Source organism: Phlebotomus papatasi, chromosome 2, assembly GCF_024763615.1.
Source record: "Phlebotomus papatasi isolate M1 chromosome 2, Ppap_2.1, whole genome shotgun sequence".
In the NCBI taxonomy this organism is placed as follows: domain Eukaryota; kingdom Metazoa; phylum Arthropoda; class Insecta; order Diptera; family Psychodidae; genus Phlebotomus; species Phlebotomus papatasi.
In genome coordinates this window covers 68,435,791-68,457,343 of record NC_077223.1, presented here as the reverse complement: position 1 = coordinate 68,457,343, position 21,553 = coordinate 68,435,791, and the positions used below count along the sequence as shown (strand labels likewise).

Below are 21,553 nucleotides of genomic sequence, written 5' to 3'. Positions count from 1 at the left end.
CCCAAATTAGAGAGAAACTCGGGCGACAAACTTTTTGAAATGAAATGATTATTTGTTCATCTGCATACTAATATTAATTTTACATACCCATATTATTTATGGTAAATTCCATGAAAACCCCTTAATAATGCAAAATCACATCATAACTAAGACAACCCATGGCAAAGTTGAGCATGCATGCTTCATTAGAAAACTTATTATCGATGAACTTTTTTCAAATTTAACTGCTGCCCGAATTAAAAGTAGTCCGAGCTTAAAAGAGTCGAATTAGCGAGAATCTACTGTAGTTTTGCGCAAAGGCTCATATTAATAAAGTTTCTGACTTCGTGAACGATTCATCTCATTATTGAAAAGCTAAATGTACATCAGAAATTCTGCATTAGACTATGGTCGATTTCTGCGAATTAAGCGAAACTGATAAAGAAGCAGACTTCAAGAGTGATGATGAATTCTCTAATTCGTTCTTTAATGCCCCAGGGGGGGAATTCTGTAACCCTGTGATGTGATCATATGTCAAAATTGGTGAACGCTTCACTGAAGTGATTGCAAAAGAGATTCTTGTAACTTGCGATAGCTTTACGGGCTTCACGTGAAAGGATTCCTTTGAGCTTATGTGTTTCACTTGTCAATTTTTCGGTGAAGATGATGTTATCACTCGGTGAAGCCAGTAAATTTTTTTTCCATACTCAGCTTGAAAAACAAGACCATATCATTTCTAATACTCACTTCTAGTGTTTTCCATAGTTATTTAGTTCAAAAATTGATGAAAATCTTAATTTTAATGAAAATTTCAACACACTTCCCCTCTCTGCTTCACGCCAAGGTACAGAATAACTTTTCTAGCAGTCGTGAAGGGAAGCTCGTGAACCTTTCACTAGAGAATCGTTCACTAGTGAAGCGTTCATCGAGTTACAGAATTCCCTCCCAGATCGTGAAATAAAGCCAGAAGATGAGCAATGTATTTCAAAGGACCTTCAAATTATACAAGAAGATGACGTTTTCAAACCTAGCCTGCGACCTATTAGTTTAATTAAAATCAGTCTCATTGAAACACCTTGAACTTCATTAACGTCTAATTATAAAAATTACAAACGTTTTTTTTCTTAAAAATTATCATTTTTAGATAATCATAGAACATTCATCTGTAAAAAGCGTTTAAAATTAATTTATTTTACTATTTGTTCACTATTTTTCAATAAAAATTTCAATCTTTTTATGCCTTAAACCGATATGACCGCCTGGAGGCGGTCTTTACCTTTTCTCACCTGGCGCCCAAACGGAAAGAGATAATGAAGAATGGATGGTTTTTTTTGAGTTCAGTGTGCCATTAATTACCCTAGACAAAATTATTTAACTACTTTTTTTGCATATTAAAGAAAACACTGTTAGAGGGTTAAGTAACAATTTGAGGATGAGAGAGTCAAAGATTGGGGATCAGAAGAAATCACTTTTTCTGACTTCTTAAAGCAAGAAATAACATTAGAATGCTGTAGGAAAAAATTTTAGGCCATGGGTGTCTATCGTCCTAAAAGGGTTAGGCTGTTGGGCACTTACATTGTCTTTGGATCTAAATGGTCCTGTAAAGACTCAGTTTTCTTCATTGTATCCTTGATGCCGCTGTGATCGCTTTTTCTGCAGGCACATTTTTTTACCCCTTCCCTTAAACGATATTTCCAAATGCAAATTAAAGTGAGTTGCTCGGCAAACGAAGTGTCAATGGGCTGACGTCCACTCACTCTTTAGCTTTATTAGAGAGAGAGAGAGAGCATTATCCTCACAACTCACCTCGCAATCCCGTCTCTTCCCTTGACTTTCTTCGTTCCTCCAAGGAGTCAGTGAGGAATTAATTTTTCTGTTTTCTGGCTTTTTGGACGATTTGGCCTGGGCTGCTCTACTGCCTGCCTGTCTTTGGACTCTGCGGTACACTTGCAATATGTATAGATTCTATGCCTTATTTTATTCAAAAAATTCTAAATTTCGACTGTCTGGAGCTTAAACGGTAAAAGATATCAAGTTTCGGTCTTCGGTGACCGCCAATAAAAACGATATCTCCAGAAGTTTTTATTCTTTTCTCCTCACCATCCTCCATCCCCTCCAAAACCATGTTTTTTTTTATTTTTTTTTTCGAAAACGGCTAATACGATTTTTTAATTTTTGAATATGTTTTGGAGGTGGTCCAGGCGAAAATTTCGTCCAAACATACCTATGACATGACCAATGAAAACAATGGCACTTATAATAAATTTTATTTTAAATTGTTTTTATTAGAGTTAGAAAAGTTACTTTTGTCATATGAGTTTAATAAACAAAATTACGCAGATACCTATATACATCTCAAAACCGCGAAAGCAAAGTTATGACAAATGCTCATTTAACTGACGATTTGATAAAAATTTGCCAATAAAATGGCAATTTTTGAAACTTTTTAGCTTTATTATGAGATTTCTGGGAGTTTAGCAATGGCTGTCATCAAAGTTGGCAGCACTGATTCTGTCGCGACAGTCAAAATTTAAAGTTCGATCGAAGAAGAAGAAGAACAGCCAAATCGCGGCTTTTCCTCAGTTTTTGCTTCGGAAAAATTGTGTGCAGTGTGTGTATTTTCATGGTGAGAAAAAGTGGCTGTTCCCAGTGATATTTTCCACACGGCCCGACTGAGAGGTACCGGCAATGAAGATGCGTGCCATCAACCTCAGCAGTCGTATGCAATTGTTCATTGTTGTGATAATTCTCTGGGGCGCTACTGTTTTGCTGTCTCTCACGAATCTTAGCAGTTCCGGAGGCAGCAAGCACTTGATGGAAAATGACCTACGGAGGCTCAACAGGGCCATTTCCTATGTCAACATGCTCGAGTCCAATAACAATCATATCGAGAGTCTGCTGCGGGAGCACTTGGAGTGAGTACCTTTTTTGTTCTGAGTAATTTTTGGGGATTTTGGATTGGGGCTTCCGGGGATTTTTGGGGTAGAATGAGGTGTTTGATTGTGGGCAATCTCCCCTTCAGGGATGGCAACTTCGATGCTGGGGAGAAGAAAGTTCTTGCTGAGAAGATTGAGGGTAAAATCAAGAGTCTGATAGGGAGTAAGACTCAAATAGCTCCAAGCCTGGAGTATCAGAACCTTTTGCGTCGAATTTACATAAACACCCAGGAAATGTACAATTTCGTGAGTGCCGAGATGAATAACATTAAGACTAGGGCTAAGACAAATTCCCCAGAAGTTGAGGGGATTGTCGATGAAGTCATGAAGCTCCTGAAGGAGCACAAGGGGTCACTTCTGACGGATCTCGAGGACTTGAGGAAGTCCGATGGGCATGAACAATGGCGCGAGCAGGAATTCAGAAACCTCTCCAATGTCATTCAGCAGCGTCTGCATCATCTGCAGAATCCCAGGGATTGTGCCAATGCCCGGAAGATGGTTTGTCGACTGAACAAAGGCTGTGGGTATGGGTGTCAACTACACCACGTTGTCTATTGCTTCATCATGGCCTATGCCACTGAGAGAACCCTCATTCTCAAATCCAAGGGCTGGAGGTATCACAAAGCCGGCTGGGAGGATATCTTCCAGCCAGTCTCTGACACCTGTCTCGATTCCGACGGCAAAACCCATGCAAATTGGCCAGGAAAAGCCAACACCCAAGTCCTAACCCTTCCCATCATCGATTCCCTCCATCCCCGTCCAGAACACCTTCCCCTAGCCATCCCAGCTGACCTAGCTCCGCGACTAGCTCAAATTCACGGAGATCCTTTCGTGTGGTGGGTGGGGCAGTTCCTGAAGTACCTCCTGAGACCCCAACCATCAACGCAAAAGATGCTAGAGACAGGGATTAAGAACCTCGGCTTCAAGAATCCCATTGTGGGGTAGGTATTAATTACCCTCACTTCCACCTTTTTTCCTACCCTTCTGACACCCCGACTCTCTTCCCACAGAGTCCACATTCGACGAACCGACAAAGTGGGAACGGAGGCAGCATTCCACAGTGTGGCCGAATACATGACGGCCGTTGATGATTTCTACGATCAACTGGAACAGCGACAGCCCGTCGATAAGCGAAGAGTCTATATCGCTTCGGATGATTACAAGGTAAGAGATATCTCTCATACTCCTCCTAATGAATTTTTGAGCGTCCCAATGGATATTTTTGGATTACAAAGGGGAATTCCAAGAGAGCTTGAAGTCAAATTGTCTCACTAATTGGGCAATTAGGCACAATTTCCGTGGCAAATTTTTTAAAGAAAGTTAAATTTTTAAGAGAATACTGTTATATGCCTGTATCCAATTGGATTAATTGGAAATTCTGGAAGAATTATTTAAATTAGAACTTAGAACGATAAGAAAATGAAGCAACGCTAAATAATTTTATTGATTTCATTTTTTTTCTTTATAATTATTTTCTCCGGTATTATTATTTTAAATAGGGCTATTCTGAATTTTTTTTTCATACTGCAATTTAATTTAGGGGAACCAGGGGCAAAATGTGACAGGTAGAAAATTTCAAAATTCGTTATTTTCCAAAATTAAAAGCGCTCAAGACTTCAAAATGTTTACTACATAGTCTTAAGCTGTCTACACATTAGACAAATTATTGAAATAATAGCATTTCAAAGTGACATTGAAAATAAACTTCAATATTGAAGCGAATATTGAACCCAATATTTCAATATTGAAGCGAATATTGAACCCAATATTTCAATATTTGCCTACACACTGAACAAATTGATTTCAATATTAAAAACACCAGTCTAGTCAGGGATTCACAGATCTTCTGGGATTTTCTTCCGTATTTTGTCAAGAACACCCAAAAATAACCAAGTTGGTCAGAAGATTTCTCCAGCTTCCTCCAGAAATCCCAGATCTTCTGGGATTTTCTTGTTCATTATGCCCAAAGCACTTCAGATACATTCTGTGGTCAGAGGATCCCTGGAGCTTCCTCCAGGGAATCCAAGATTTTCTGGGATTGTCTTGTATATTATGTCAAAAACACTTCAGATTGGAAACAAAAGCCAAATTGAATTAATCACTTGAATTCTCACAGACTTTCAGGATCATGCTTCGTATCATACCTTGTGGCTACAACCACAAGCCTTCGTTCCCTCTGTAGGATTCCAATTAGTAACATAAAATTGTACTTATATTAAGTGGGATTTCCTGGAGGAAGCTCCAGGAATCCTCTGACCACAGAATGTATCTGAAGTGCTTTGGGCATAATGAACAAGAAAATCCCAGAAGATCTGGGATTTCCTGGGGAAAGCTCCAGGAATCCTCTGACCACAAAATGTATCTGAAGTGTTTCGGGCATAATATTCAAGAAAATCCCAGAAGTTCTGAGCTTTTCTGGAGGAAGCAGGTGATTAGTACTGACCAAGTCGGGTTCTTGAGGAGATTGAACAAAATATATAACCAAATTCCAAGAATCTGGGATTTTCTGGAGGAAGCAGGAGAGATGTGTCTTGACTTGGATTTTGATCTTGGATGTGTTTTCATTCATGAACAAAGAAAATCCATCAGTTCTGTGATGTTCTGAAGGACGAAGATTCCTGACCATTAAAAAATATTGAAGGAAATATCAAATCAATTTGATATTTAGAATTTCTTTGAAATTTTATTTCAATGTGACTGTGAATTTTTTTTATTGAAATGATTTGGCCTAGTTTGTAGCCATTCAAAATAATGAAATAAAATATTGAATAAAATGTTCCATATTGAAACAAATATTTCAATATTTGCCTACACACTGGACAATTTTCTTCAATATAAATAATAATAATGTGGAGGCAATCCTTGACAATATTTGACATTGAAAAGAAATATTTCAATAAATTATGTCTAATGTATAGCCAGCTTTACAGAGCCATTAGGAACTACCAAAATCAGGGGCATGACATTTCCTATGTTTCCCATATGTTTCTAGCGAGCCGAAAAATTTTTTGAGTTTATTAGCTGTTTTCTGTCATTGTAGAATGAATTAGAAAAAAAATACTAATACAAAAAAAAGCCAATTTAATAACGAAGAGGCAACCGAAAACCCTAAATTGGCAATCTACGTAGTTTTGGAGATATCTTGTGAAATGTGTACGAAAACAGGGAAAAAATTACACCAAAACTGGTCGCATTTTTCAGAGCTAATGTTACCCCCCTGGCCAAAATGATTACCAATAAAACTGAAAATGTGTGAGCATTGTTTTAGAAAAACTTGGAATAAGTTTAGATCAGTTTATTGTAGGTGGGATTCTTAATGTGAGAAAACTCGGATTGTATGCCAAATTGATTTGGAGCTCCAGTTGGAAACAGTAGGGGAGGGTGAGACAGTTTTATGCAAATGAACTTTTTTCAGGACTCATTTCTTATAATAAAAAAACCAAATTCCGTTATTTCCCCATTAGAACACTTGCTGAATAGGGTAAATTAAGCTAATTCAAAACCTGCTCCAAATGGAAATTTTTTGCTACTCCAAATGGAAACGTCATTGTTTTCATGATAAATACAGTACTAAATTATTATATTTATATATTTACTATACCACAGTTTCATTATTTAGTTAATTTTGCTCCAGATAAAGCGAAAATCCATTCATATTCACAAATTTTAATTTGTTAATTTCTCAGAAAAATTAAAAGTTTACCTTTTCACCATCGAATTTTTCATCGATCAACCATGTTTTCCAATGAAAAACACAATAAAGTGACTATTGTTTATTCGTTTTGTTTAACATTTAGTAGGGGAAGGTTTTGCACCTTCGTAATGTTGCAGCTTCGTAAAAGTTGATTTTTTTCCAAGTTACTAAATGAATTTCATCCATGGACATAATCTAAAAGCTAGTCCTACATCTCACATTTTCTGACAAACTTGGAAGCCTAGGCCTTTTTCCTGGGTCCAAAAGGCAAAAATAAAAAATGGGCCTAAAATCGTAATTCTGATGTGTAATATTTTATGCATTTTTGCACACTGCTAGTGTGTTTTCGAAAAAGCAACTATTCCAAGTTATAGAGGGTTTATCAGGGTTAATATTTACCGTGAAAACCTTTTGCTTGAAGGGGGTCGTTTTTGTGGGTGGAGAAAAATTCATAAAAATTACCACCCATGCAGCTCAGGAAAATTGAATTTTGCAGCTTCGTAAAAACATCTGTCAAAATTACTGATCACCGAATTTGAGAATTTCTCACTGTTTTGGGTTACACTCTGCACGCCACTCGGGATATTTCACTCATCAGAGATTTCACTGAATAAATTCACAAGAAAATTTTGGGATATTAAACAATTTTCACTAAAATCTCGAAGGAAAACACGCACTTCCCCATATCAAAATGAGACTTCATCAGATGTTTTTATTTCACTTCTGTCAAATTAAACATTAAGCCTGAATATGCGTATGGTAGGTGTGATTCTTTCATTGCCCATGCGGTGCGTTTTGAGAATTTTTCATCCAATTTACTTTGTTTTCAAGCGGAATTTTTCACATTTTACTTTAAATTAATCACTGCTAATTCTAAGAATCACTGATGTTCAAAAAATGGTTTTCCGAATGTCAAAAAACATATATTAGAAAAATAGCTTAAAATCGATTTTTAATGCGTGATACCTCCTACAAATGGTGAAAACAAGTAGATGAAAGTTCCATCTAAGTAGTGATGCCCAAATTTTTGTGTCCGGTGTAATGTTTCCGGGGAAAATGAGGCCTACAAAGGTGGGAAAAAGTGATACGAAGCTGAGTTAAACAGGGCACCTTCGTAAAAAATGCCGCTACATTTTCATTTTCCTGAAGAGGAAAATCCAAGGACTTTCAGGAATTTTGTGAGGCAGAATTATGAAATCAATAAGTAAGAGATTTTTTTGATATAGTGATATAATTGATTCGGTTTGCGTGGTATTCAGTAAAAAATCTTAAATCTTGGACTCCTTTTTTAATACGAACCTTAAAAGCCTTCCCCTATATCCTAAAACATCTAGGAAAGAACTGAACGATAGTTTGATTGTTTAATTTCCGGTAATAAATCTAAATCACAAAAATGACAGGAAAAAATTATTTTTATTTTCAAAACTAGGTGATTGGATCATGTTGACGTTAAGAACCCCCTTATACGGTGAACAATCATTCATAAAATTTCGAAACAGCGATATTTTGTTCGCCCTGCAGTACGTCTTCATTATCGGTAAAACACAAAAAAATCAAATGTTAAATATTTCTATTTTAAAGTTTTACAAAATTCTAAATTTTCAAATTAATTTTTTTTTGGATTTGGAAAAGATGACCATTTAGGAAAACAAGTGCCTTCTTCAGTTTTACATGGTTGTTGGAAATCATTATCAGGACAGCAATCACGCATCTGAAAAATATAAAATCATATTACAAGATCTTATTAATGCTCCATATTTTAATTAAAAAAGGCAAACTAATTAAATCGGAAAGAAGTGACTTAAAATCATCAATCTTCTTCCGAATTAGTGACATCTTCTTACCTCATTATGTACCTATAATTTCACATTACATCCAACAGCAAATATTGTTCCGGAAAGAAAAAATAAGTAAATATGTAAGAAGTCTTAAATATTCTTTGAATTTAAAGACTTTGTACCTCCTATTTCATCTGTAGTTTCCAATATCACGTCCAACAGCATATTGTGTTGATTCATAAAGAAAAGAAATTTTAAAATATATAAATAAAGGTGGGGGGAGGCGGTTTCAGTCAGCTGATGTTTTTTTAAGACTCATTTCCTAAACAATTATGAACTATTATTAAGATGAACAAAGTTCAGATAATTTCTCTTTACTGAGAAAAATCCGAAAAAGTTAAAATAACATTCCGGAAATGTTTATTTTACCCTGCAGTATTGATCCAAAATAGGTGTAAATATTACCCTTTTTAGGCGTATTGGGGGTTAAAATTACCCTTTTTCATGCTAATTTTACCCTTAAAAAGATGTAAAATTAACATTAAAAAATGTTGATATATTTTTACACCTAAAGTGTTAAAGTTATGAGGAAAAAAAGTTAATCACGCTCTCTTTTTTTTCTCAGTGTAGGTATTTCCTATTTGAAATAATAGGAAAAATAAATTATATTTCCCTATTAATCCAAAATTTTATATTTTCGAAAGTCATAAGTTCATGAAACTACCCCGCTTTCCACTACCAGTTTTAATTTTTTTTTCATATAAAATACAACATGTACGTACCGACTAATGCTGCAATTCCACGTATTTCATCCAAAAGCAAACAAATATCCGGGAAAGAGAATTTAAAATAAAAATAGTAAATATCAGTTTTAAATTTTCTTTTGAAATAAAAACATGTTCTTACTTTCTAAAATCTCTGCAATTTTGAAGATTACATCCAATTGCAAATATCGCATGCATAGACCCGGTAAAGAAAATTTTAGAAAAAAATTAATTCAAAATATGTATATTAGTAGTAAAGTCTTTTTTATTTCAATTTAAGGGGTTACGTGGGTCTCACAGGTCAAAAAATAGGCCTTTTTTCTGATAATAATTTATTGTGTAGGAAATATTTTAGAAAATCCAACTTTTGGGATATGAATGAGTAACTTTAGAACAAAATTAAAAAAAAAATTGAAAAATTTTGAAAATTCGACCGTTGGTAGCTGATTTTCGGAACCATTCCTAAAAAAAAACAGACCTTGTGGTAGGCAGGATTTCTCCCAGTAGGTTCATCCGAAATCAAGAAACCGAATATACTCTGTTAGAGGATTAGTTGGACCCGTGGATGAACGAAGGATTTAAAAAAAAACAAAATTTGGATTTTTGGCAAAAGTTTTGGTAAAAAAGTATCAATTTTACCCTATTTTTCAACACATTTTGTATTGTACACTGAGAGAAATCCGAAAAAGTTAAAATTACATTCCGGAAATGTTAATTTTACCCTGCAGTATTGATCCGAAATCGGTGTAAATATTGCCCTTTTTAGATGTATTGAGGGTTAAAGTTACCCTGTTTCATGTTAATTTTACCCTTAAAAAGGTGTAAAATTAACATTAAAAAAATGTTGATATATTTTTACACCTAAAAAGTGTTAAAGTTACGAGGAAAAATAGTTAATCGCACCCTTTTTTCTCAGTGTAAAAATGGTTCTGATTAAAGGAAGTACATATCCTTCGTTCAAAAATTATAGATAATACTTCTCAAAACAAGTATGCAAAATTTCAGAAAGATCGGTTCAGTAGACTCTGAGTAATCTTGACTACCGCATTGTAAAACGGTGTTTTGAGAAAAACGCGTTTAAAGTTTTACAACAATATACGCGCGCGGGCGGGATGCATAACTAAAACTACTCTACCTCTGAGAGTTTTACTCCGATTGACTTGAAATTTTCAGAAAATATATTTCTAATGTTATACTATAAAATAAAAAAATAAAAAAAATGATTTTTTTGACCTGAGAGACCCATGTAACCCCTTAAAGACATGTTCTTACTTTCCAATTGCTCTAATTGATTTATAATTTCCAATATCACATTCAACAGCATATTGATGATTTTCATAAAAGAAAAGAAATTTTATAAATATATTAATAAAGGGAAAGGTGAAGGTGAGGCCGTTTCAGTCAGCGGGTGTTTTTTTTAAGTCACATTTGCTATACGTTTATCAACTAGGGGAAAATGCCCATGCTTTGCACGGTCCCAAGCTTCATAATGACTAAAAATTTTCCTATGTTTTTCAATAAATGTGACTCATCGCACCCATATTTTAAAAACTAGGGGACAGTGTCTTGTTTTTAAAATATATTGCGGAGTCACATTTATTCAGAAACGTAGGAAAAAATTAGTCATTTTATCAAGCTTGGGACCGTGCAAAGAATGGGCACTTTCTCCTACATAGAGGAAAGTACTCTCACTCCGAACGTTCATATATTCGAATAATGTGAATTTTCTTTGATTTTCCTAAGAGACTTACGCATAATCATCACACAATTATTAATAAATTGATAATAAGCTAACTAATATTTAATAGAAACGTGTAAGTCTTTTAAGAAAAGTAAAAGAAAATTCACATTATTCGAAGGCATGAACGTTCGAAGGGAGAGTACTTTCCCCTATGTATATGTTTGAGTAAGGGCAGAATCACATTGACAGTAAGATGCTCGCCGTAGCCTCGTCGTATTTTGTTAATTTACGCGTTTTCATTGCAATTCTTACGTTAATTTTCCATTACCGTATTACCTTATCTCATATTCGGTGGCACAAGGTGAAAATAATGTAAGAAAATTGAAGAAATAAAACGAAAATTCGATAAACGGTGAGCAACAAAACTAAACGATTATTTTCTCGTACAGTTTATCGCAGTTTCGTTTTATTTCTTCAATTTTCTTATATTATTTTCACCTAGTGCCATTGAGTATGAGATAAGGTAATACGGTAATGGGAAATGTGCGTAAGAATTGCAATTAAAATGCGTAAATTAACGAAATACAGTGAGCATTTTACTGTCAATGTGATTCTGCCCTAAAGCAAGTTTAGATTATTTTTTAAAGTATTTCCTGTTAGACTAAAATAAAGCTTATTTCTCATATTATTAATAAAAAAATCTAAAATTTTATATTTTCGAAACTTATGCATTTCTGAAAATACCTCATCCTCCATCAATAAATTAATTTCTTTTCATTTAAAATACATATAATACGTACTGTCAGCCTCAGCCTCTATCTCTATACAATTTCACGCAATTCATCCAAAAGCAAAATAGATCCGAGAAAGGGTATTTCAAAAATAGTAATTAAATTGCAGTATTAATTCTGTTTTCATTTCACAAACATGTTCGTACCTGATATCACTGTAATTTCAAATATTGCATCCAACAGTCAACATTATTCCGGAAAAAAATTAAAAAAAAAATATATAAATAAACTATCTTGAATTTTCCTTCAAGTTAAAATAATGTTCGTACCTTGTCCTATATCTGTCATAAAAAACGTCATGTCCAACGTCCAACAGCAAATTATTTATTTATAGAAAAAAAATATGAAATATTTATCATTTATTTACTAATGTTAAATAATGATCTTTCATATTTAGAAAATATATTCGTACCATTAATCCCTGTCAGTTCGTACGATACATTCATCAGTGAATATTATTGATCAGGAAAAGAAATTAAAAAATAAATAATGAAATTTAATAATTATCGGTCTTAATTAAGTCTTGTTGTTAATTTAAAAGTTGGTCATACCTTCTAGTATATCTATAAATTCCAAAATTACATCCAGCAGCAATTGATTGTCGCAATGTAGGCAGTGTAGATCAATGCAAAAAGGAAGATATATGTTAAAAGTTTGTAATAACAATGCAATTATATTAGTAAGTGGATTAAGTGGTAAAAATTTTGCTTCATATCACAGATTTCCCGGATTTAAATTCCTTTGAGGTTCAAGAATATTTTTGGCAACAAAATGCTTAAATTGTACTCAGTGATAACCCCATCCCAGAATAAAAATTTTCAACCTGTTGACTTAGATATACTAGGAGATTATGAGGCAGTTTACTCCTTTGGGAGCAATATATTAAAAGCTGCACGTATACTATAAAGCAGTATTTAAGCCTCACGTCTACTAAAATCATTCTCTTCGTTTAGTTTGAAAGGAGAATAGTCAAGCCCGGTTCCAGGATATCCATGAATGAGACCTATGCCAATGGATAGACAATCAATGGTATAGGCAACAACTTTTGTTCTACGTCCAATGGGGGGACAATTCTAAACTTTGGAAAAAAAAGTTCTAGGGTAAGTGTGCCAAATTCCGGCCAGCTTGCAATTTCGGCCACCTTTTTTGTTCCTCGAATTTCCATGAACTTTTAGACTTTACGTACTCTAGAAATTATATAATGCAAAAGAATAACAAAAAATGTAGCTTCGACAAACGAGATGACGTGAAAAAGGCATTGGAAGAATTCCTGAAGGTCAAAGAACTATGAGAATGAAGGTGGCCGAAATAGGGCACCAAAACTATGTCTACATTTTTATTCCTTTTAAAATGTATTAAGAATGATTTTAGAGTAAATAAAGACGATAAACTGTCTACAAGGTTCTAAGCAACACTCATTAAGTAGAAGGAATAAAAAAAAATCAATTTCTATTAAAGATATTACACTTCAAACTTGAGACTTTGGCGCTTGCATGCAACTATGCCGAAATTTGGCACACTTACCCTAAAGCATAAAACTATTGAATTGTATTCTCGGTCTTTTTGGATAATTTGGGGTCAAAAACACGGTATAGACCTTTTGAAAACTCCGCTATTTCCTCCTCTTATTAAGATTCGGAAATTGATTGTCTCCTTCCTCAGTTCTACAATGTTTATAGGCAATAAATTATTAAAAAAAAATGAAACTACTTCTTAGAAAGGAGAATGGTCAAAACTCTAAAAGGCGCGTGTTCGTCTTTTCTCAAACATTGGAGTACGGTAAGATGAGGTAATTTGGAATCACGTATAATTTGGAACTGTGAAATCTTCTGTTTTAGATGGCAAAAGGAAAAAAACCACGAAGAAGTACTCTCGAATGTAAATTCTTGTACTACTTCGCAGTTTTCTTTATCTCTTTGACCATCTGAAACAATGAGAAAATCTCAAATTTTCAAAATAGATATGATTCCGAATTACCACATTCTACCCTAGGTGCATTTTGTAGGTACTGATATAAGATTAAAAAATTGTCAGGATCCAGGACGAAAAAAAGTTTAAAAAAAATTCTAGTATGCGGAACCTAATCGCGGGACAAATGAATTTTTGGGCGAACGCTAAGTTCCATCCAAACCTTAATTCTTTCATACATAACTTATTGAATTATATTAAATACTTGTACCTACCGTTACATATCTCACTAAGAGGTTCATCACAAGGATCTTCGCATAAGATTGATTCATGAAAGGAAAGAAAACAAAATTGTTAGTAAAACCTTTAATTATTTTACACATTGCATTGTTAAATACCTTGATGTGAAGGCTGTCCTGCTGTGAGGGCTAGAATGATTATTTTAGGGAAAATAATTAAAATCGGAAAGTTGATATTATTTTATATTGTGGAATTTATGGTATAGGGTAAATTAAGCTAATTCAAAATCTGCTCCAAATGGAAATTTTTCGCTACTCCAAATGGAAACGTCATTGTTTTCATGATAAATACAGTACTAAATTATTATATTTATATATTTTCTATACCACAGTTTAATTCTTTAGTTAATTTTGTTTCAAATAAAGCGAAAATCCATTCATATTCACAAATTTTAATTTGTTAATTTCTCAGAAAAATTAAAAGTGTACCTTTTCACCATCGAATTTTTCATCGATCGACCATGTTTTCCAATGAAAAACACGAAGAGGTGACTGTTTTTGATTCGTTTTGTTTAACAATTTATGTCACATTTCTGGCTAATTTTAGTTAAATTAAGTGCTAATCTTTATTTTTAACGAAACGTGAAGTTTTCAAATGAAATAATTACCTATTTCGTGAACAAAAAGGGTTTTTCTGAAGTGTCTGCAAATGCTTCAATAGGAAACCCAGGAAATATGATTTTTTGGAGAGATTTTCCAATTTTTTTAGATGGGAAAGGTGAAAAGACCAGGAATAAGAACAAATCCTGCACTCAAGAGCAACTCAAAAAGGTTTTGGAAGCCTTTCGTCGAGGTTTCACTTACACTGTTTGTCTCCAATTAGAAACTTTCCCTTGTCTCCATTTGGATTAATATGTTTTCAATAGAAGCATTTTACACTCGAGTATTTTTCTTGTATTTAAGAAGTTTTCAAATTATATCTAAAAAATTTTCACTAAACAGTAACATTCTGGAAGAGTGAAGGAGCAAATTTATGTAATTCTCTTCAGAAAAATTATGAACTTAATGTGTTGAATCTTCTGTCAAAGTTAAAGCGTCTGGAAATGGTTTTAAATTAGGACATTTACACTAGCTTACCTAAGACTTGGAAAGTAACAAAATGGAACAAAATCCAGTTGGATTTGCAAAACAATTTAACACCCACCATTTCGAATGAACGAATAACTTTAAACACAAATTTCCATGCAGTTTATTAAGTTCTTCTTTATATTTGTTATCTTTTAAATTATTCGTGGCAATAAAACTACAAAATTGCGAACATTGTTCAAAAGTCGTGAAAAGTCTGTCAAAAAATTTATTACTAAGAAGTTAACTCAATGGTAAAAACGTGTCCGAGACTTTGCGAGCTGCTTGAACTCTCTAGAAGGAGCCCTGTCTTATATTCATTTTCACAATTTATCGGATGCATATAAGATAATTGTCGATTTAAATTTGTGTATAAATCATCAGAAAACTATCTCGAAATAGGAAATTGTTCAAGAAGAGAGTATTTAAAAAAAAATTTAATTATTTATTTGACCAAATCGGGTGAAAATTAGGCCCTTGCCCTTGGACATTGAATAATTCAAAATGGCGATTTAACTGGTGAAAGGTGTCTAATGACGAAATGTTCAACTTGATTAACTACAAAATAGATCTGAAAATCATTGAAAAAGCTTGGGCCAATTTTGAGAAAAGTTAGAGAAACATGTTTTTGTTGGGGCGGAAGGTATGATAGATAATTTGGGTAAGTTAGTTCTCTTAGTGACCGTTGACTTGTGGGGGGGGGGTCACCGAAGACCGGAAATTAATATCTCTTTACCGGTTGGAAGTCAGGATGGTGTAAATTGAAAAAAGTTGTATTTTAATAATTGCTGTATAGTGGAGTTCGAGCAGTTAAAAAATGCAAAAGTTGCTCTTCATATCAACGTTTTAGTTGAGATTCTTTACAATCTCAGCTTTTGTGGTCACAGGTGAAATTCGACCTCGTCAGATCGGTCCAAAATTTTGAATTTACACGTTTTGACACTCAGATCACGAATATTATTATGCGTTAAAAATCGATTTTCGTTTCGAACCAGTTTAACAAAGTTTTTCCAAGCAATTGACGCGATACGTCCCGTGAGCAAAAAGACCTCCGCGTTATAGATCCAATGCCCTATTAGATGAGATTCTCAACAATCTCACCTACTATAATCCTAACAAAATTTCATGTCCTCTGATCACGCCCAAACTTGGCCAAAATGTGTTTCGCCACTTCCTGATCACGAATATATGAGTGGCTAAAAACCGTTCCCATCCGTCCATCCGTTCGTCCGTCCGTCCGTCCGTCTGTCCGTCCGTCCGGTTTTGGAGCTTAATGGCTCCCAAACTAAAACGAATATCGACTTGCGGTTTTCGGCAAAGGTTATATATCGGGTGAAAATTGCAACTTGGTGCATTGACCCCCCACCCCCCACCCCTCCTTCCGCCATTTTGAATACCCCCCTTTTTTGTTTTCTTAATGGCTCCGCCCCTATGGCATCGATCGGGCTCAAATTTCAGTATGTTATAGCTGGGCTTTAGCTGGGGACACCTCTGCCGAAAATCTGCTGATATGTCTGCAGATATTCCTACGAATGTCATTTGGGCTTGGGACAAAATTCGTCAGAAATTTTTGCAGATTTTCTGACGAATCCTGGTGCATACTCTGACGAATTTCTGTAGATATTTTGCCGATTTTCTGTAGATATTTTTCTACATTCCAGACTTTCCAGACAGCTGTGTCCGAAAAGTTGGAATTTTTTCACTGAAGTTTGCAAAATTCAATAGAGTTATTCTTGGTGATATCACAGTTTTTATATCGCTCCTTGGAAATTACAAGGGGCCAACTCAATCTGAGCCATTTTTCAGGAGACAGCATGAAAGATTCAACTTTATATAAATAATTATCTCAATTAAGTATGTTAATAAAAACAATTTAATTCTTTTCTATTTGTATAAGCATTATTATAAACATCGAAACATACATATTTTTACCTTTAAAAATATGTTTTTTTATGAGTTAGCTCTTTGTCATTCTAAATGATGCGCAAATTTTCATGAAATTAGAATGACACGGGATCAACTTGCTTGAGTTAGTCCCTTGTTTTACAAAAATTTGAACGATAAATATATTTTGTGCCCCTTGACTTCAAACAAAACCGCGTAAGCAATCATAAAGAGTAAAATTTTGAAAAACTTTTCTAATAATGAAATTTATTGACTCATATCATCTGAAATTTTATTAAATTCTCTGTCTGATTGCATTGAAACCTCAAAATCGCCAAAAAGTGAGTTGGCCCCTTGTAATTTGCAAGGAGCGATATAAAATAAAGAATTCTGCGACACCATGTTATAAGTAGAGAATAGTGAAGTTAAAACTTTAAGCAGTGTTTGAAATGGAAAGTCTCTCAAAATACAACAATTCTTTGACATAGTTGAAGTTCATCAAATGAACACTAGGGGCGCTCTGGTCGAAAAAACGAGTTCAGAAACAAACAACCTCGATTACAGTAGACTCTCTCTCAATCGGCAATATGGGGCAAAATGTCATCCGGTTTAGCGATAGAATTTAGCGTCAAAGCCTTTGTAAATTCCACAAAAAGTGCTCAATTATAAAGAATCACGATAAAATAGGAAGAACTATAGCGAATTTGAGTGAATTAGCTTCATAATTAAGCGTGAAAACTGTCAACAAAATTTGACGCCCGATTGAGAAAGAGCCGATTGAGTGAGAGTCTACTGTATCTCGACTTCTGATTAATCAATAAGATCAAATTCTACTGCAAAATTGTAGAGAACATTCTGTTCTACATTTCAGCCATATATCACTTTTTTGTCAGTTCATCCAAATCCTTGATATTTTGGTTTAAATACAAAATGTGTATAATTTCACGAATTTGATTCAAGATAACTGAATGGCGTCCCCCCACTTCAGCTCTAAATCGAATTTGCATGCACTCCGAGTTAGCTCACGTTAGGAATCTCACCCACATAAGCCGGTTAGGATTATCTGTCTCTTTTAGAAACCAAGCCTTTATTCCTAGTTTAAAAAAAAATAGAAAAATAAATTCAAAAAGGAAAAATTTAGTCATACGAAACTTGGGATCGTACGAAACGAAGCCTGCACTGAGAGAAATCCGGAAAAGTTAAACTAACATTCCGGAAATGTTAATTTTACCCTATAGTATTGATCCAAAATTAGTGTAAATATTACTCTTTTTAGGTGTATTAGGGGTTAAAGGTACCCTTTTTCACGTTAATTTTACCCTTAATAATGTGTAAAATTAACATTAAAAAATGTTTTTACACCTAAAAAGTGTTAAAGTTATGTGGAAAAAATGTCAATTGCACCCTCTTTTTTTCTCAGTGTGGGCAATTTCCCCTAAGTTCAATCATTTTATTCAACATTCTCCAAAAGGAAATCAATAAAGTTCTTGAGAATAATGCTTCGAGTGTATTATTTCTCTTGAAATTCTTTGTCTATAAATAATTTGTGATGTTCCAGAAAGTCAAAAAGAAATAAATACAGCCATATGGTCAAGAGAGACACTTCAGTAATTCAATATCAAATTATCTTATCACATGTGCTGATGCCTTTAATATTTCCAGTCTACCATGAAAAAGTTATCATGTGGAGAGGGGAGAAAAGAGAAATAGCTCAATAGTTGTACTCATGTTTCGATTTTATCACAAAATTGCTGTAAACTATATGATTTTTTTTTGGTGGAAAAGGGGAGATTATTTTTCGTGGAATTGAAAATTACAGTAACATGATTGAAAATTAGATGCAATGAAATGGGTTGTTTTTGGTTTCAGGTAATCGATGAGGCGAGATCAAATTATCCTCATTACGAAGTAATTGGGGATCCGGATGTAGCTAGAATGGCAGCAGTTTCTTCGAGATACACTGATTTTTCACTCAATGGAATCATCCTGGATACGCATTTGCTCTCTCTCTCGGACTATTTGGTGTGCACCTTTAGTTCTCAGGTATGTCGAGTAGCTTATGAAATTATGCAGACACTCCATCCGGAAGATGCAACGCAGCGTTTCAAGTCTCTGGACGATATTTACTACTACGGTGGACAAAATGCTCACAATCGACGGGCTGTATTGGATCATAAGCCGAGGAATAGCCGGGAAATAGTGATGCAGAAGGATGACCTAATAAGTATTGCTGGGAATCACTGGAATGGATTCTCAAAGGGAAAAAATACCCGAACAAATCAAGTTGGACTGTTTCCATCCTTTAAAGTTGTTGACAAAGTCGAAGTAGCTGATTTTCCAACATACAATCACCTCACGTAGTTCAATGTAAACACAAAAGAATAAAAAAAACACTCAGAGAATTAAGGAAAAAAAGACATTCCCTTCAGAACCAGAAGAAAAAAAGCCAAGTTGTATTTCACATTCTGCCGAAGGGGAACAAAACAAATTATGTGGTAATTTAGGTATATAGAAAAATTAATTTAAGAATTAGTCTATTGTTAGATCGTCTGTTTTTTTATTATCATAATTACAGTGATAATTTAATTGATAAACATAAAATTGTGTTTCATTCTTTCTCTGCTAAACTCACCCAAAAATTGCAAAAAAAAATAAAATGGATTCTTTGCGATCTTTTTCTATTTTCAAAAAATTGTATAATTTCCAGATGAAAAGCAGGATGTCGATGAGAAAATTCCCAGAGGAGCTTTAATTGGAGATCATGTGATTTCTTTGGAGGGCAATTTCAATTTTGGCTTCAGGCAGTCCGAAAAGATCACTTCTTGAGAGCATTTTCCTTCTATCACTCTCAAGCTTTATTAATACAAAATTTTTGGTTGGATTTCAGTGAAGGATTAAATTTCTTCAGAGAAAACTTACCTAAAAATACTTGTTAAAGAAACCCAGATTTTTTATGATATCGTAAGTGCTTTGATATCAAAGCTCAATGGGCCCAAAGTGAGGTTATGTTGACCATAACCTCCAAAATTTCATAAAAATAAACCAAACTGCAAAATGTTCCGAAATTACAGCTATTTCCTTTACAATTTTGTTCATTTCAGAGACAAATAGAACGATTTGGAAATAGTTTTACGCAGAACCTCACTTTCCTAACTGACAAAGAAGTTATCTTGAAAAATAAGGTTATGTAGACCATAACCTAAAAATTAAGATTAAAAAATCTTTGCATTTCACAATGAATTAAATTCCATGACTGATTCTTTTATTTCAGTGAAGAAGTCATTATGAAAATTCAATTTATGCTCATCCTAAACTCCAAACTAAACATTTATAGGCCAAATGGTCCAAATAAATCGTCGGTTGCCTCAGCAACTGTGCTAACTGCAACTGCTTTGTGTCTGCATTCATTGCAAACGCCGCGCAGCGATGCGCTGCTTACAACGAATGCTGACACAAAGCAAATGCAGTTAGCAGCACAGTTGCTGAGGCAACCGACGAAATATGTATCCAACTTCGCTGTAACTTAGAATACCCGACTGTACTATTATAAGTTTAGGAGGAAGATTCAACTTGTTACAAATTCACGAGCGTCGTAACCAGATAAGTTTTTAACTGGTTATACTGCTTAATGTATTTTATAAAGACAATTTAGCGCCATGCTTAAAAGTAGGAAAAGTGTCTCGGATAAATACAAAATGGAGTGTTGCACGAGATAAATGGTTTTTGCCATGAATAAATTTTCAATTAACCAGGCAATCGACAAACGAAATAGACAATAACCAATTGTGACTGGCTACTTTTGAGAATTTGACTTCTGGAATAGAATTGAAGATACACACAAACTGTTCAGTATAGGGGGAGGCTTTGAACTTTCGCACACAAAAATGATGTTCAAGTTCAGTGATTTTTTCTGACTACCATGCAAACCGTATGGATTTTCCAACTATGCCAAAAAAATGTCTTACTTATAAGGTTCATAATCCCACCAAACAAAATCCCAGGAAATCCTTAGATTTTCCTCCAGAGGAAAATGAAAATTTAATGGCGATTTGTCCGATAGATGAATCAAGTTTCTATTATCGCACACGATTCACGCCATCATTGAACACCCCATTTTTACCGTAAATTTTGCACCGGACACTAAAAGTTGCACATCATTGTTTAAAGGGAACTCTAATCTACTTGATTAAACCATTTTTATAAGGAATAAAACATTTTAATATCACTTTTTTGGAACTTTTCTGAGAGATGTTTTATTGACATTAAAAACCATTTTTTTGCTTGATTCCACGAGAATTTCACTCCGGAAACGGTTAAATCTGATGAATACTTTCTTGAAAAGTCCAAATATCACCAAATTTACACGAATCAATAAGTTTTTAAAGCTAAAAATTGACTAAAACTCTGCAAGCGAGAAGACCACACAAGATTCCACCATTCCTCCACGGAGCCCGATATGCACAAAAACGTTTGAATGCGCATCATTGAAGATTTCGCTGTTCCTGCAGCTGCAGGAATCGGGATTTAGCACAGATATTGAACTTCAGCAGGTGAACAAGCTAAAATTTTCACAAAACATCTTCTTACGGACAATTTCTTTTCTTTGTCATGCAAAACAACACAATAGTGAGGTTATGTCAAAGATTGTCAAAAACCAGTTGTAAACTGTATGAGCTTATTGCAGATGTGATTCTTTCATTGCACATTCAGTTTGTGCATGCTTGAAAAATATTTTTATATCAAAGAAATGCAAAATTGCTTAATAATTACTCAA

At 34.2% G+C, this 21,553-nt stretch overlaps 1 protein-coding gene across 1 annotated transcript; it reads left to right on the top strand.

Moving 5' to 3' along the window:
* Positions 1 to 2,501: 2,501 nt before the first annotated feature.
* LOC129803994 (alpha-(1,6)-fucosyltransferase) lies at positions 2,502 to 19,380 on the top strand. Its single transcript, XM_055850929.1, has 4 exons — positions 2,502 to 2,894; positions 3,002 to 3,856; positions 3,926 to 4,079; positions 18,649 to 19,380. Exons 1-4 carry the CDS (start codon positions 2,668 to 2,670, stop codon positions 19,138 to 19,140), a joined length of 1,728 nt encoding a protein of 575 aa, XP_055706904.1. The 5' UTR covers positions 2,502 to 2,667; the 3' UTR covers positions 19,141 to 19,380.
* Positions 19,381 to 21,553: the final 2,173 nt, after the last annotated feature.